The sequence below is a fragment of the Silurus meridionalis genome, chromosome 14 (assembly GCF_014805685.1).
Source record: "Silurus meridionalis isolate SWU-2019-XX chromosome 14, ASM1480568v1, whole genome shotgun sequence".
NCBI lineage: Eukaryota > Metazoa > Chordata > Actinopteri > Siluriformes > Siluridae > Silurus > Silurus meridionalis.
In genome coordinates, this window is record NC_060897.1 from 6,232,790 (window position 1) to 6,248,715 (window position 15,926).

General features: G+C 38.1%; 3 protein-coding genes across 4 annotated transcripts in view; all 3 read right to left on the minus strand.

Moving 5' to 3' along the window:
* Positions 1 to 2,698, minus strand: part of kcnh4a (potassium voltage-gated channel, subfamily H (eag-related), member 4a) — a 44,963-nt gene extending 42,265 nt beyond the window's left edge. For both annotated transcript variants that reach the window (XM_046865431.1, XM_046865430.1), the window contains exon 1: positions 2,135 to 2,698. In XM_046865431.1, the coding sequence (XP_046721387.1) occupies positions 2,135 to 2,210 (76 nt within the window). In that variant the 5' untranslated portion in view covers positions 2,211 to 2,698. The remainder of the gene's footprint in view (positions 1 to 2,134) is intronic.
* A 1,758-nt stretch (positions 2,699 to 4,456) lies between these two features.
* On the minus strand, positions 4,457 to 8,091 carry hcrt (hypocretin (orexin) neuropeptide precursor). Its single transcript, XM_046866440.1, has 2 exons — positions 8,005 to 8,091; positions 4,457 to 5,139 (listed from the first exon to the last, which is right to left on the minus strand). Exons 1-2 carry the CDS (start codon positions 8,065 to 8,067, stop codon positions 4,726 to 4,728), a joined length of 477 nt encoding a protein of 158 aa, XP_046722396.1. The 5' UTR covers positions 8,068 to 8,091; the 3' UTR covers positions 4,457 to 4,725.
* A 2,491-nt stretch (positions 8,092 to 10,582) lies between these two features.
* The window catches only part of plcl5 (phospholipase C like 5), an 83,902-nt gene continuing 78,558 nt past the window's right edge, over positions 10,583 to 15,926 (minus strand). The window contains exon 6 of the mRNA XM_046866035.1: positions 10,583 to 11,850. Coding sequence (XP_046721991.1) covers positions 11,638 to 11,850 — 213 coding nt within the window. The 3' untranslated portion in view covers positions 10,583 to 11,637. The remainder of the gene's footprint in view (positions 11,851 to 15,926) is intronic.

Below are 15,926 nucleotides of genomic sequence, written 5' to 3' on the forward strand. Positions count from 1 at the left end.
TCTTGCTTTGCACACAGGATCATTGTTATGTTTGAACAGGTTTGGGCTTCTTAGTTTCAGCAGTGAAAAACTTGAATTGAAATCATTATAGCAAAGTCTATACAAAGACATTCTAGACAACCATGTGCCTCCAACAATGTGTTTGGTGTAGAACCACATGGTTGATTTAGGGGTAAGAATTTATATTTGAGGTACATCACACTACCACATAATCTAAACAATCCGAACAACAAAATCCTCCTTAACATAATTAAATCTAAAAGGCAGTGAAGAGGTTTATATTGAAGCAAAGACCCACCTTTAGGGACAGGACGTTTTTTCCTACCATTTAACTGCAAAAAAGATCACTAACAAAGACTATTTCATTCTTTAAAAATCCACTGAAAAAGAATAAATAGCTGCAAAACATGGAAAATAAACACAAAATGTATCATTTTCACTATTTCAGTGGCACTTTAAGTGCACTACTATGGACGAAGAGAAACAAAACACACTGAAAGGGCACAGCTTTGAGGTATGTGTTCTGTCTGTTAGTATTGAGTCTTTTTTCTTGGTTGTCTGCAGTGCAAGTGTCAGTTGCAGGCTTCTTTGAAAGAACCTTGAAGTGTTCCCTAAAGACATACTGGAGTTTTTAAAGTAATATTATCATCATTTATTTTCTTTTGTGACTGATATTAGAAAGTCTTGTTCACAGGCTTAGAAAGCTGGTCTCACATGGTCACCTCGCTCTTACACATTGTAATTTTTGTGTGATATGGTGTTAGTTTGGATCTTGAAGGCACTTAGTATTCATCTATGGAAGATTTTTTTTTCAGATGCTTCAGTTAACACTCACATTAATTATTGTGTTTTTTTAATTGGAGCTCCGACTGAAAGGGGTGAAACAGAACTACTGAAATGAGCAGTATTCAGAAACCCGAAACTAAATGACTACCTTTCAAAAGCGCTATTTATAATAAAATTTCCCCGGCATCACCAAGAACCTAATAAGAACCTAAACAATGGTGGATGCTCTGTCTATAGTGCCATGTTTAACATTTGATATTTCTTTTCCATATTGAGAGAATGGAAAAGAACCTTATTAATTTACATAAATGACATAATGAATGTAAATTAATTCACAATTTTCTAAAAAATAGTACATACATTAGACATGTGCATACAGCTTTTGAACATATAACATACAGTAACAAATCTGACATAATGAAATGAACCCAAACTGTTATCATAAAGCTGAAGGCACACAATTATAAAGGTGTCCGCAAACTTTTGGCAATAAGTGTACATAAAATACTGAGGTATTGTTACCCTGATGTCTAACTATATGCAATCTATCTATCTATCTATCTATCTATCTATCTATCTATCTATCTATCTATCTATCTATCTATCTATCTATCTGTCTGTCTGTCTGTCTGTCTGTCTGTCTGTCTGTCTGTCTGTCTGTCTGTCTGTCTGTCTGTCTGTCTGCCTGCCTGCCTGCCTATCTATCTATCTATCTATCTATCTATCTATCTATCTATCTATCTATCTATCTATCTATCTATCTATCTATCTATCTATCTATCTATCTATCTAAATCTGGTCTGAGGAAATTTTCCATACAGAGAGCAGAAAGGTGCAATTGTGAAGGAAATGATGAAGTTATCGTTTTTATTGTTTTGTTGTTTTTTTTGTTATTGTCCAAACAAGTGAATTTATTATACTAACACTACATTAATTACTACTATAAACGATTGGAGAAAAAAAGTAGTTAATTTTTATTTTTAAGAAGAGATAGCTGGTTGTGTTTTAACCTATGTAACAAGTTTTACCCAGAACCCATCGATGTAAAACCTTCATGGAACCTCAGAGAAGATAAAAACTGGAAAGTGCAGCTAGTTGTTCATAAGACAAAACAAAACAGACATTTTTACATTTCTGACATGACTTGGTCTTACAATAGGTATTTTTTTTGTTTGCTAACAGTGATTTGTTATTTAATGACAATTTTTTATTATACTCTCATTCCTAATCTCATATCACTGCATCCTTTATCAATAGGATTAATGCAAATTATAATCACTTCCTTAACAAGAAGCTAAAGGTCAGAGGTCAGGATGAACATAAACACAGGGATTAGTGCGGTACTCACGAGTGCCGTCGAAATGCTTGGCGATAGTGTCCAGGAAAGTATTCTGGGGGGCCAGAAGCCCCTTCATTACAGGCATTGCTTCGATCCACTTCTAAAATCACTCCAAGAAAAGCAGAAAAAAAGGAGTGAGGGGAAAATTGTGAAGAAAGACAGAGAGTGCCGGTTAAGAGATTGCGCTTGTGAGAAAGGAAGCTGGATTATAAGTGCTGATCCTTCCTGCGAGGTGCGTAGATAGATGTGCTGATTCGGATCAGCTGTCTTCATCCAAGATGCCGTTTGATTCAGTTTGTGCTCATATAATTCTCACTTTGTTGCCTGGACATACCCTGGTCAGTGTGAGGAAAAAAAAATCCCATTTCTTCAATCTATTTGACTTTCACTCTCTTTTACTCCGTTCTCAAGGCTTCAGACTGCACATGCACTTCACCGAAAGAAAAAAAAGCTCTTCTAATCTTTTCCTTTTTATTCATTTGGACATTCAGTCTTCTCCCTGCAAGTCAGAGTCTCCTCTGTGTTTTCTTTAATCAGCTTGATTTTCCTTGACTCTAGCTGCAGCAGGTGTCCACTCAGCATCCCTCCAATATTCAGCATCTTATTTAACACTGGTATCTCTTCTAGCATTCTCCTCCCTCCCTCCCTCCCTCTCTCTCCCTCCCTCCCGCTCTCTCCCTCCCTCCCGCTCTCTCTCTCTCTCTCTCTCTCTCTCTCTCTCTCTCTCTCTCTCTCTCTCTCTCTCTCTCTCTCTCTCTCTGTCCCACCCCCTCATTTGTTCTCTAACATACTCATGCTCTCACATTCTCTCAGTCTCTTAGCTATCTCTCCATTTCATTCTGCTTTTCTTTCGCCTATTGCCTTGTCAGTCTTTTAATATTGAAATCGCTCGCAGGAAATAATCTCATTTCTCTATAAACCCCCCAGAAAGATCACAAACAAATACAGTGATCCATTTGACTTAGCACATTAATTTAGATTAGAAAAAGAAAAAAAGTATAGGTAAAGTACTGTATCTCGCATCAATGTGACATATTTTAGCACGTTCCGCTTTTATATTTGATTTTATAGCCTGTTTGTTCGATGCCTGAGGTGATCTTTTAACTTTGACTACAGAAAAAGTAAAGATGAGGTCAAGACCCCATACACCACAGCACTGCACATTTCTCCTCATCTGATCTAAAGGCAGCTCTGGTGGTAGAATAGAATAGAATAGCCTTTATTTGTCACATATACATTATAGCACAGTGAAATTTTGTTCTTCGCATATCCCAACTTGCTCGGAAGCTGGGGTAAGAGCGCAGGGTCAGACATGATATGGCGCCCCTGGAGCAAGGAGGGTTAAGGGCCTTACTCAAGGGCCCAAGTGGCAGCTTGGCGATACCGGGGCTTGAACCCCTGACCTTCCGATCAGTAATCCAGCACCTTAACCACTGGTAGTGCCGGCTGTAATTCAAATCGGTTTCTATTATTGCACTCGTTTTCATACAAATTAATTTCTATAGCTGAATTCACAGGGAATATATAAGGACCCGCCATATTTCCTTACCCTAAGAATAAACAGATAAAATCTAAACATGCTAATTTAAATAAAGTCTAAATATTTACTGGACGTGTATAACGATTGATCTGCTGAAGAAAACATTCAATATATTTTTTCTTATTTAAAGAGAAGCTGCTGAGGGAACATCTGTTTATTGCAGTTACAAAAGACAATAAAAAAATATGTTGACACTGGACCATGATGCCTGTACGTGCTTGTTAAACAAGCGTCCATTCTTTTGAGGAAGATTTTAGAAAGATGGTGTAGGGATTTGTGCTTAATCAACTACAAGAGCATTAGTGAGGTCTGGGCGATTAGGCCTGATTTTCTAGTTTGTTTCAGTGGGGTTCTTGGGTTGAGGTCAGAACTTTGTGCAGGCCAGTGCACAGTGTGGAGTTTTCCCACACAAGACTTGACAAATCATGTCTTCATGCAGATGACTTCGTGCACAGAGGCATAATGAAACAGGCTTTGACTTTATAGAGACAAAGATGAAGGTAACTTTTTACTTTTAACTTTGGCTTTTTGTGGGTGTTCTACAAGATTGGATAAAGAGTGCAATATGTTTTCATGCGATGTGAATATTGAAAAATTGACACAGTAGAAGTGGGGGTATATAGGTATATGGTGCCACAAGCCCAAACCAAACTCTAGTGAGCACTACCAAGTTGCATGAGATAATTGGACAAAAGCATCTGCTAAATGCCGTAAGTGTAAATATAACAGCAAATGGGAACAAATGTGGGATTAGATGTTCACAAAGTACATGGTCACAAACTTATTGAACATAATATTTGTTATTGTTTATTTAATAAGGAACAGTTAATGGACAGATACTGGTTCTGCAAAGTTATGGACACAGTTCACAAACACACCGATCCCTTGTTCAATTCATTTCTTTATAATATGGTATGTAGTCTATACAATATGATACAACTCTGCCATCTTGTGGCTGCATGTAAAATTACACAACGGACTGTAATAACGACGGTGCTATAATGCAATGCATATGCATAAAATATTCATAATAACAGCTGAGTGGATTCCGAGTGGTGTTTTATGATTGATGCATTCCTCGTGATTCCCTGTGTGCAGGTTGCATCAGGTATTTCAGAGGTCTTTCGAGGTCCAGGTTGAGGGCTGTGTGCTCGGAATCGAGGCTGCTCTCTGCGACTCTCTTGCCCATAGTAAGGATCCCTGCAGCTTGATTGCGCGAGCTGTGCAGGAACTGCTGCAGTCGGTCCTGGTATCGGGTTTCGGGCGCTTTGCGCTTGCCGAGGGTGAGGATCCCGGCGGCGGCGTCGCTGCTCAGGCGGCCGAGTTTCCCGTCCGGGTCGGTGAGGTTCCGGTGTCCGGCGCGGCACAGCAACTCGTAGAGCGTGCACTGGTGCGGCTTGCGCGCGCAGCAGCTTGTCGTCATGGCCTCGGCGTCGCAGGTGAGCTGGACCAGCAGCGCGAGCAAGAGCACCTTCTGCTCAGGTGAAGGAAACAAGAGAGGGACAAACAACAGAAGTCAACTTGCTCCAAACCATTGCTCAAAGACCTGGACTGTCTAAATTCCTTCAAACTTAATGATTTATCGTCTTTGAGCTGATTTTCACACACATATACACCGACCAGACAAAACATCTGACCACCTGCCTAATAATATTTTGGCCCCCTTTTGCTTCGGATCAGTCCTGACCCGTTGAGCATTAACAGCATTAACTTCTTCAGAAATTTGAGCTACAGCATCTTTGTCTGTTGGATCCTCCTGACGTGCACCAATGAGCCTCGGCCACTCATGACCCTTTCGCAGGTTTAACACTGTACCTTCCTTCGACCACTTTTGATAGATACTGACCACTGTAGACCAGGAACATCCAACAAGAGCTGCAGTTTTGGAGATGTTCTGACCCAGATGTCCATCCAGCACAATTTTGCTCTTTCCAAACTCGCTCAAATCCTTACAATCGCCCATTTTTCCTGCTTCTAACACATCAAATTTAAGGACAAAATGTTCACTTGCTGGCTAATAAATATAACCCACCCACTAACAGGTGCCCGTGAAATTCACTTCACCAGTCAAATTGTTATGTCATCATTTTATGCCTGATCCATGTATTTTTTTTCTTCTTAAAAATCTAGAAGGACAATTGTCCAAAATGTGTTTTAGCATTACAATGTCCCTTCACTGGAACTAAAAAGAACAAACCCAAACCTCCTCCAGCATGACAACCCTCAACCCCTCAACATCAATGCTATTGTGGATGACCGAACCCAAATTCTGAACAATATAATGGACACTTCAGCTGGCGTTCAATGTACAAGTTTAGTGCCTATAAGTTTGTTCCTTATAAGTGAGCCAGTGGTGACTGAGGCAAAAAAAATCTCCCTGAGACGGCATGAGGAAGAAACCTTGAAAGGAACCAGATTTAAAAATGAACCATCCTCATCTGGGTGACACTGAATGTCCATTCATTTCAGTTGCATCTTTGGGGTGAAGTATTCAGTACTGGACCCTTAAATAAAGAACTGTTCATGCAAACCGTGGTCATGAGTCAGTGTAGCAGACTGTTGGTATTAATTACAGATTAATTACAGATTAATTACAATTACTTATACAAACTTTTTGATTTGTAATTGTAAATGATTTACACCTTCTTATGAATCAACCATGTCTTACATATGTTACATAAACCCAGTGGATTTAAATATGTTTCAAAGAAATTTTTCCACTGGCTCGACTATGTGTTCAAGTGTTGTGAATACAATAGATGGTTTGATTTGTTTAGTTATACATCATTTGTAATTTGTATTCACTATTGTAAGTTTTGGCAAAGAAGAGTTATAAACTCACAGTATATATAAATATATAAAATAATAAACAATTAGCTAAATTGGCTTAGGGCTGAAATTCCCATGAACAATTACGCTTCCACTTGTCAATCAGTGAACAGATAATAACCTCAATATTGATGGAATAATGAAAGGACATTCTGTGTCACTTACTACCACATACCATCTCAGGGTGATTTTCCTTATCACTGCTGCCACTATAGACATATATAAATATATATATATATATATATATATATATATATATATATATATATATATATATATATATATATATATATATACACTCGTGGAGGGTCTTAGAAAATCCGTGAATTTTGGAAGCAATGGTACCTTAGTAAATTCATCTAGACATTATGTCACTTTAATACAATGATGTGTTTTAAAAGATTTATGACATTTCTTAGTGAAAACATAGTTTGAAACGTTATTCCTTACATTTCTGAATCCCGCTGCAGATTTTAAGATATTCCGCAATTTGCTCTTAGTTAGGTTCCTAACCCTAACCCTAAACCTAACCCTAACCCTAACCCTAGAACCTGCAAATGAAAACATGCTAATTTTCCGAGCCTCAAATTATCAGCGGTTGACTATATATATATATATATATATATACACAGTATTTATATACACACATTCTATAAACAGGAAGGAGCACACATAAGAAAAATACAGTGTCAAATAAAATTGTCAAAAGGACCATCCCTTGAATATATGAATGTTTTTTATTAAAAGGATTAAAGCAACAAAAACCTTAATGTTTAGAATAAATTACTATTTTAACACAAAAGCATTCAAGGTTTAATAATAAAAAACCTCCACTGTTCTAAAGAAACCAACATTCAAACCTGTTTTACATATTTATATCTCTGACACACTCGCATCCCACCTTATAAACCTGCTATTATGTAAAAGCTTATTCTCATTCTTATTATTATGTTAAGCTTATTTAATAGGTTAACTAATAGACTCATAGAAAAGCATCAGTAAGCTGTAGGCATGGACCAGTCAGAACCTGGTCTCGAAACAATGAACTATTTTAGAATTTCAGGTTCTTGAAATATGGATGATGTTTTATGAGGACTTTTAGACATTTTATTGAAATCTACATAAAGTCTATTTTTTGTCAGATTGGAGCAACTTTGACCCTTCAATTGTTTTCTATTTAGTAACTCTGTGATACCCTAGTTTAGTAGGTTGCTGAAATACTGCCACATGAAAAGTACTGTATAGAAACATACATTTTTATATTTGTTACATATAGAAATGCTAATGTGTCCTTTGTTAGGGAAACACACTTTTCAAATGGTTAGACTTTTTACCTCAGAGTGTGGCTTGCATAAAAAACAAAGCAACATTTTATAGACGTTGTGTCTGGTTCCTTTCAGAAACCCTGCCATCAAATGAACATCTGTAGAATAGACCTTTCACCTTAAAACTCTACTTTTTTAATGCACATCCCAGAACTACAAGTGTCAGACATGTTTGGACGTCTTACCTTAGCCAAAGCCGCACCCGGGAGTCTCATTGCGCCTCTTTGCTTGATTTGGACATGTGCCATTCTAGAGTAAGGGCTCTTAATGATCTCTGTGTTCATGTGAAAATCAGAATTGTTTATATACCATAGCATCTGCGTATTGCTGACGTAGCCTGATGAAATTTTCCCTAACATAAGCCGAACACCTGATGCCACTACTCTGGCCCGTTTCCTTTATTCTCACGCTGCTCATTTAAGAGCTGGATTGTGACACTGTCAGGATGCACTCAATGTTTTGATCATTAACAGGCTAATCGGCATGCACACACTTCAGGTATCCATAGAGCTTCATGAAGACTTCTGAGGTGGAATTTTGTGTGCTTTGTTAACACATGCCATTGAGTCTGTGATTAGCACTAACAGGGGCGAAATGAAAGAAGAGAGGAGTCATCACACAGCTGAAGAAGCTAAAGGGTAATGAGGATGCAGGGAGGCAGGGTGCTTTTGTCTGCGTTAGAGAGTTGCTCATGTTAATGACTGTTATGTATCGCTGTATTGAGAGTTACCACCTTATTCTAATCATGCGCTTTCACAGGCATCAACGTGTACATGGACGTAGATGATGTGAACATATTCTAATGCTCGTAAAAAAAAATTTCGCTATTTATTTTGGTGGGATTAAGTCTTCACATTACAAATATAATCTTCACTTGAAGATTATATCTTTATATTTTTTTAAATAATCAAGATATGCTTTGATAGAATCTGATAATGGAGATGTATAGATATTTCCAATCCTTATTATACAGATGCAGAGTCTCCCAGAGTTCCGCTGGTTCAATTTATGATTTTTTCAATCTTAAGTTGACGATATTGTAAAAATATAAAAAATTTCGTGTGGCAGGCAAACATAGCAGCATATGTCCCTCTGTTCACTTGAGAACCAGCACTCTTTCATGTCCCCAGTGCCACATTCATATATACTGTATAGTCTTTACAGTATGATGCTTAAAACTGCTTTTTGTTTTGCAAAATTATAAAAATTGCTGTTCTGATAAATTATGTTCTATAATTTTTTAATTTATTAATTAGAGTAAGTTTAATTACAGTATACTACCCCATACTGATGACCATTTTTTAAGACTCCTGGGTAGGCTAGGACACGTCTAGACTTTTCTAGATATTCTAGATTTCTAGATATAAGTTACATCGGGGTCATGGGTGCGCATCTCCAGTCTGGAACTAACTGTATATAACAATATTTAGCTTCCAATTTGGTATATTAACTAGACTCCACCTCAAATCTTTTATTGAAGCCTCCACATAGTCTACTTTCTACAAATAGATATTTTCTTAATCATGATGCTTTATAATACAGCCATATATTTCGTTTTTGAATTTGTTTTATTACTCAAAGGAATATTTGATCTTAACCACAGAAACGGTTTTTGCAAATTTCCTGAGTCATAAAAAGATGGGCGAGTGTTCGAAGACTGTTTAGGAGGTGTTTCAAAGTGTTAACAGGTAACAAAAGGTGGCAACAATAAAAGAAAAAACCATGCACTCGCACACTTTACACTCTCCTGCAGTATTCGTGCAGAGATTGTGACACTTTTCGCGCATTGCATGTTGCAGAAAAGCTGCATCACGAAGAAAGCGAGGGCTTTGAGGTGTCTGTAAAATGACAAGCTGTATTATTGTCTTTTTGAATCTTAGAATAGAGAATAAAAGGACCATAGTGTGGGAAAGACTGGTTTATGGCTCTTTATGGCTAATATATACTATAAGTGGCAACAGTGGGCGTTCCTAATTATTCAACTATATACAGATAAAACATGTTTCTTAATGAATGAAAAATGATCTCATTTGGCAAATTGTTGTGGTATAAAAGAAATAAAAAATGCTGCATTGCACACAGCGTTAGGAAAATGAGCGACTCTGGAGTGGTAGAAATAGCTCCATGTTATATCAGATCGTATTACACCACCCAGTTGCTGATTTGTTCTATATATTATGTCTCCAAAAGTTTGCAGACACCTGACCATAAGAGCCGTATGTATTTTTAAACATCCCAATCCACATTTAGTCACTATTTGCTGTTATAATAAACTCCAATCTCCAGGGAAGATGTTCCCCTAGATTTTGGAGTGAGCTTGTGGAGATTAGTGATCATTCACCCACAAGGGTGTTAGTAAAGTCAGGTTGTGATGTAGGTGAAGTGAGGAGGCCTGGGGTGCAGTCAGTGTTCCGATTTATCACAAAGGTGCTCAATCGGGTTGAGGTCAGAGCTTTGTAGCAGGCCATTCAAGATCTTCCAGTCCAATCAAGGAGTGAAAGCATACTACTGCTTCCAAAGACATCCTATACAATCGTGTGCCTCCATGTGGTAACAGTTTAGGAAAGAACCACATTCGGCTGAAAAATTAAAGTGTTCCAATACTATTGTCCATATATATATATATATATATATATATAACACACACACACACACACACACACACACACACACACACACACACAAATGAATTAGCTAATCAGAAATTCTTGACTGTGTAAGAGCTGAATTGATGAGTGCAAATAAAAGACAAGAAACAATTAGTTTTGGTGCCATTTCACTTTTTATAATATATTATGGGCTTAATGAAAGAAATCAAACAAGGTGTTATTCTGCAGATGCCAAAACACCCTATTTGGCCATTGACCTTTTGGCCTATTTGTATTCCAGTGACATCTTGACTATGGGTACAGCAGGACATACTGTAATTATAAAACAACTGCAATAGTAATATTAATACCTACCCACAATACTTACAGTAGTTATTACAATAGTCACTTTGTTCACATACAGCGTGAATTGTTCCGAGCTAGACTGTAAAGTGTCCTTTAATTTGTTCTAAAATTATTGACTGGATTCATTCACAATGTCAATTATTTGCTTGTTTGAGTGTCTGTGCTGTAGATCTTTTTTTTTTTTTTTTACTTTGAGTTCAGTCTGTCTCAAGTTCAATTCCAGTTCAAACACTATGATCAGAAGGACGCACAGATAACACACCCTCACACACTGAAAGAAAACCCTGGATAAAAGCCCGAAGGACAAAAATATAAACAGAAAATCAAATCAAATATGAATGTGTTTATCTTTGTGTATGTACGAAATGGAACATCTGTGTGCCTGCCCTTGATTTATGTCATTCTTTATTATATTTATTACTTCTTTTAAGTATTATTACTCTTATAAAATTTATGGGACATTCCTAGCATTTGCAGCTAGTACGCTTTCTAGACTTCCAATGATGGGAACTTGCATTCAAGATTTCAGGTTTCATTCTGGATTAGGATTAAGCGTTAGGTTACAGTGCGAGAGGCTCAGATTCGAGATTCAACCAAAGTCGAAACAGTAACATAAAGCAGACATTTCCATCGTGTCATTACCTCAGAGCTACCTCGGTTCTTGGCTTTCCACTCGTCTAGCAACTAGCTGAAGAGACAGAACTCTAGACCAGTCTGTACAGACCTGCTTTCTTCCACTGCTTCTACAGCCATTTTCCTGTGTACTTCTGTGCCCTCAAAGACAAGGTCTTTCCAAGGTCACCTTTTCTGTCTTGTTTTCTCTGTCTTCGTCTTTCTGTCTGTCTATTGCTCAGTAGGTATATATCAGTGGAGGGTATCTGTGTCTGTGTTGGGGTAGTCTGTCTCAGGGATGGTGTGTAGGGCTCCGGGGGCCCGAGGGTAAGGAGGCAGCAAAGGCGAGGCCGGTGATGTGGAGGCTCCGTTCTTGGCCAGGCCACAAGAATGAGCGGCGTAGTGGATCTGCTTCAGTGTGTCCATCGCCTCGGATTTGGCGTGCTTCAACAGGTCCGCTTGGCCCTGAGACACAGAGGGACAAATATTTAGTCATTTTAATATTTACAGGTGTCAAGGTCAGTGTTTTTTATAGATTTTAGTACCATTCTGGGAAAATAATCAGTGATGAGGTTGTGTGATATTGCCCCTGAAACCCCATGAATTACATTGGCCCCTGATCCCATTGTTGGTGTTGCTTTGAGGTCCTACAGGAATATCATACATGACGGACACACACACACACACACACACACACACACACACACACACACACTCTATAATCAGTGTATATATAATATATATATATATATATATTATACATTACATACATTAAACTATATGGACTAACGTATTGGGACTTTTCCAGCACATTTGAACAATATGACTGGGACACCTGACTTTTCCTGCTGTATGTGGTTCTTCCCCAAACTGTTACCGAGTTGAAGGCACACAACTATATATGATGTCTTTGGATGCAGTAATGAATATTTCCCTTCACTTGAACTAAGAGATCCAGATGTTCTCCAGAATGACAATGCCCCTGTAAAAAAAAATCCAGCTCCATAAAGATATGCTTTACATGAGTTGGAGTGGAAGATCTTGAGTGGATAGATATATAGCTCTGACCTGTACCCTACTGAACACCTTTGCGATGGGTTGTAATGCATTGTGGCTGAATGAGCACAAATCTCCACACAAATCTAGTGGAACATCTTTCTTGAAAAGTTCAATGCATTTCATTGTTGTTTGTATAGCGCTTTAAACAATGGACATTGTCAAAACAGCTTTTACAGAGATACAAGAATTTTGTTTGAACAGTTTTGGAAGTTTGTTCCTTGTAATTATAAGTTTGTCCCTTGCAATTGTGGCAAGGAAAAACTCCTGAGATAGTATGAGGAAAAAACCTTGAGAGGAACCAGATTTAAAAAGGGGTGACACTGAATGTCCATTCAATTCCATTATAACAGCAAGGTGATTTAAAATGCAGAATGAGGTTCTCAGAAAGCACAAATGAGAATCTCATTCTCTGGTGTCCAGAAACATTTGTCCTAATATTGCCATATTAAAGATTCTACCATCCACTGTCGATTCCAGTTATGAAATGTCATCTTCGTATTTCATTATTCTCGAGATGTAGTACCTGCCTTTTGCCTGCAGGTGACACTGCAGTACAAAAAAATCTGTGTTTAGACCGCAACACTAACTGTTTTAATCGTCCTTCAAGTCCTTCATAAATCCTAGTTGCAGTGCTTTCTGGGGATCACAGAGAAGATGAAGAGATGCCAAGAGATGTACAAGGACAAAACAGTCATGGAAAGACATGCTGAGTGTGCTTCTCTGTGTGTGTGTGTGTGTGTGTGTGTGTGTGTGTGTGTGTGTGTGTGTGACTTGGTAGGTGTATGTACATGTGAGGAATTGGATTGAATGTGATTTCGTGCTAGTGGTGTGTGTGTGTGTGTGCGTGCGTGTGTGCGTGTGTGTGTGTGAGTGACTCAATAAAATCTGTCCTTGAATGTTTCATTTGGCTTTGGATTAATGAATGGAGATGCCTGATCATATATATATATATATATACACACACACGCACACCCATGCACACACACGCACGCACACACACACGCACACACACACACACACACACACACACACACACACACACACACACACACAAAATCCTCCTTATAGAGGACACTGTGCCCCTTTTCACCATATCTATAGAAAGCATCTTAAATTCCGGACTACGACAAAACTAACTTTAGTCTTGTCTGTATGTTCATATGCTTTCAATGAGTGAGAAGAGAGGAGAAAAGATAAGAAAAGGGCAGTTAAGAGTAAGGGTAAAGCAGTGAGGAGAAATTAGTCAACGAGTTAGAGAGGAGAGTAGTAAAAAAAAAAAAAGATCTCTGAGGAGAAAATGTGAGAGGAAAAAAATAAAAAAGAACAAAAAATGTGGTGATAACAGAAAAGACTGAAGAGAAGTGAATAGAAGAAATGGGTGAGAAAGAAAAGAGAAGTGATGTGAGGAAGAAAAGTAAGATCAGAGATAAGAGGAGAGGATATTGGAGGTAGTAGAGTTGCTTAAAGGAGTGGAAGGAGATGGTGTGAAAAGCAGAGAAGAGAACGATAAGAAACAAATACAGTGAGAAAGAGGAGAGGGCATGCTCCTTTACCCTTGTAAGAACTTAATTATTACCCCGCAATGAGGGGGCTGTATTCCTGCTGCTGCTGTGTGGAGGTTTTATGGGCATGGGCCAGGCTCTGACCTAAATAAGGCAAGTCTTCGGCTATAAATAAATCATATATTTTAAAAAGAGATGAATTATGCATGCAGGTGTGACACGCAGCTGGCGAAATGAAAAGACGCAGGCTGGACTTCTATCATTAAGACACTGTCTTCAACAATCCCTGCAAACCTTCCCACCCCATTCACACAGTCATAAGCACAGATGATGTTATCACGACTGGAACAAACAGAGCAATAGTGTTGGAATGCAAAGTGCTTCAAAGTGCTTCTGTGGACCAACAAACCAGCTTATGAATGATAAACACTTGTACCTGTGCTACATGAAGTGTCCTCACAGTGACGTATTAGAATATACACACATTATTCCGAATGGACAAGCAATATCTTTTAGTTGTTACAGGGCAAGTAAGCAGTCAGATATAAAACTTTTGAGGCCAAGAAATGTTTAGTAATGTCCATTCAGTGTTCATTCCTTCATCCTTAGTTACTGCCTGGGCAAAGATGTTTTGGTTGAGGAACCGTCAAAGCAAGAATATGCACATAATTCTGAAAGTTGTGGCATTTCTTTCTCTGGGTTTTTTCAGGGGCAGAGTGGAATAGTTTCAGGTTAATTCACACCCATTTAGAATTTTTTAATCCAAATTACAAATACGGATACAAATATGAATATAAGGCACACTAAAGAGACAGAGATACAGATTGCTGCATTATATTACAACCCTAACGCACAGACATAAATAAATACACACACATAACTCCTTTGATTTTTTTCACGCTTTATCTGCCCACGCTTTTACTTCCATCACATGTCTGTCTTACCCACTCGTACACTTTCCACTTAATTACTGGTCATGTGCTTGATGTACATGCAAACTATATTCCATTATTATCTCTATAGTAAAAGTCTGAAAATGAAAGATGACACCAGGTTCTTTCCGAAGTATGGAAAAACTGTGAAAGTCTTATTAAACAAGTGTGAACGAAGAAAAGAAAAAGCACAATAAAGATTCATTCAACTCATACAAGCATATACATTTAAAAAGAATGAACCGATTTCATTACGCAATATTTTATTAAGGAAAAGTGATACAAAACTCAGCCTAGTCACAAGTATTACACATACAATCAACTTAGATAACTCCTTTTTCAAATGGTCACCGACAAATTCCATGACGATGCTTGAGAACTGAAGCAATGCGTCATGATATCGCTTCATTCTTTTGGAATAACCCTGTATAATGGCCTATTTTCTGTTTGCTGTAATCTAAATGGCTCTGCTTTATTAATAACTCACATAACGAAGCAAACGTAAAAGCAGAACCGCAGCTTCCTCTTTAGCATGGCATAAAACAGAGCGTGAAACAGAAAAACAAGCAGTACAAAAGCAAGATATACTTGCAGATAAAAGTGTGTAAACTACAGGGCATTTAAGTTTTCTTCGGGGTCATACTGCTGCCTTAGAAAATGTTTGTGCTGCAGCAGGCGACTAAGTAAACTGCTGAGTTTGTACATATAATTAAACACAAATGCATCTTATATAAAATTCGATAAGGCAGTGGTGACTCGATGATTGTAGTAGAGGTGCCTAATCTTTTTTGTATAAAGGGTTTAAAATCTAACTTGAGGGGCCGAATGAAAAATATTCCTATCACCATACTACTTCTTCTTTCGGCTGCTCCCATTAGGGGTCGCCACAGCGGATCATCCGTCTCCATACCACCCTGTCCTTTACATCTGCCTCTTTCACACCAACTACCTGCATGTCTTCCCTCACCACATCCATGAACCTCCTCCTTGGCCTTTCTCTTTTTCTCCTACCTGGTGGCTTCATCCTCAGCATTCTTCTACCAATATA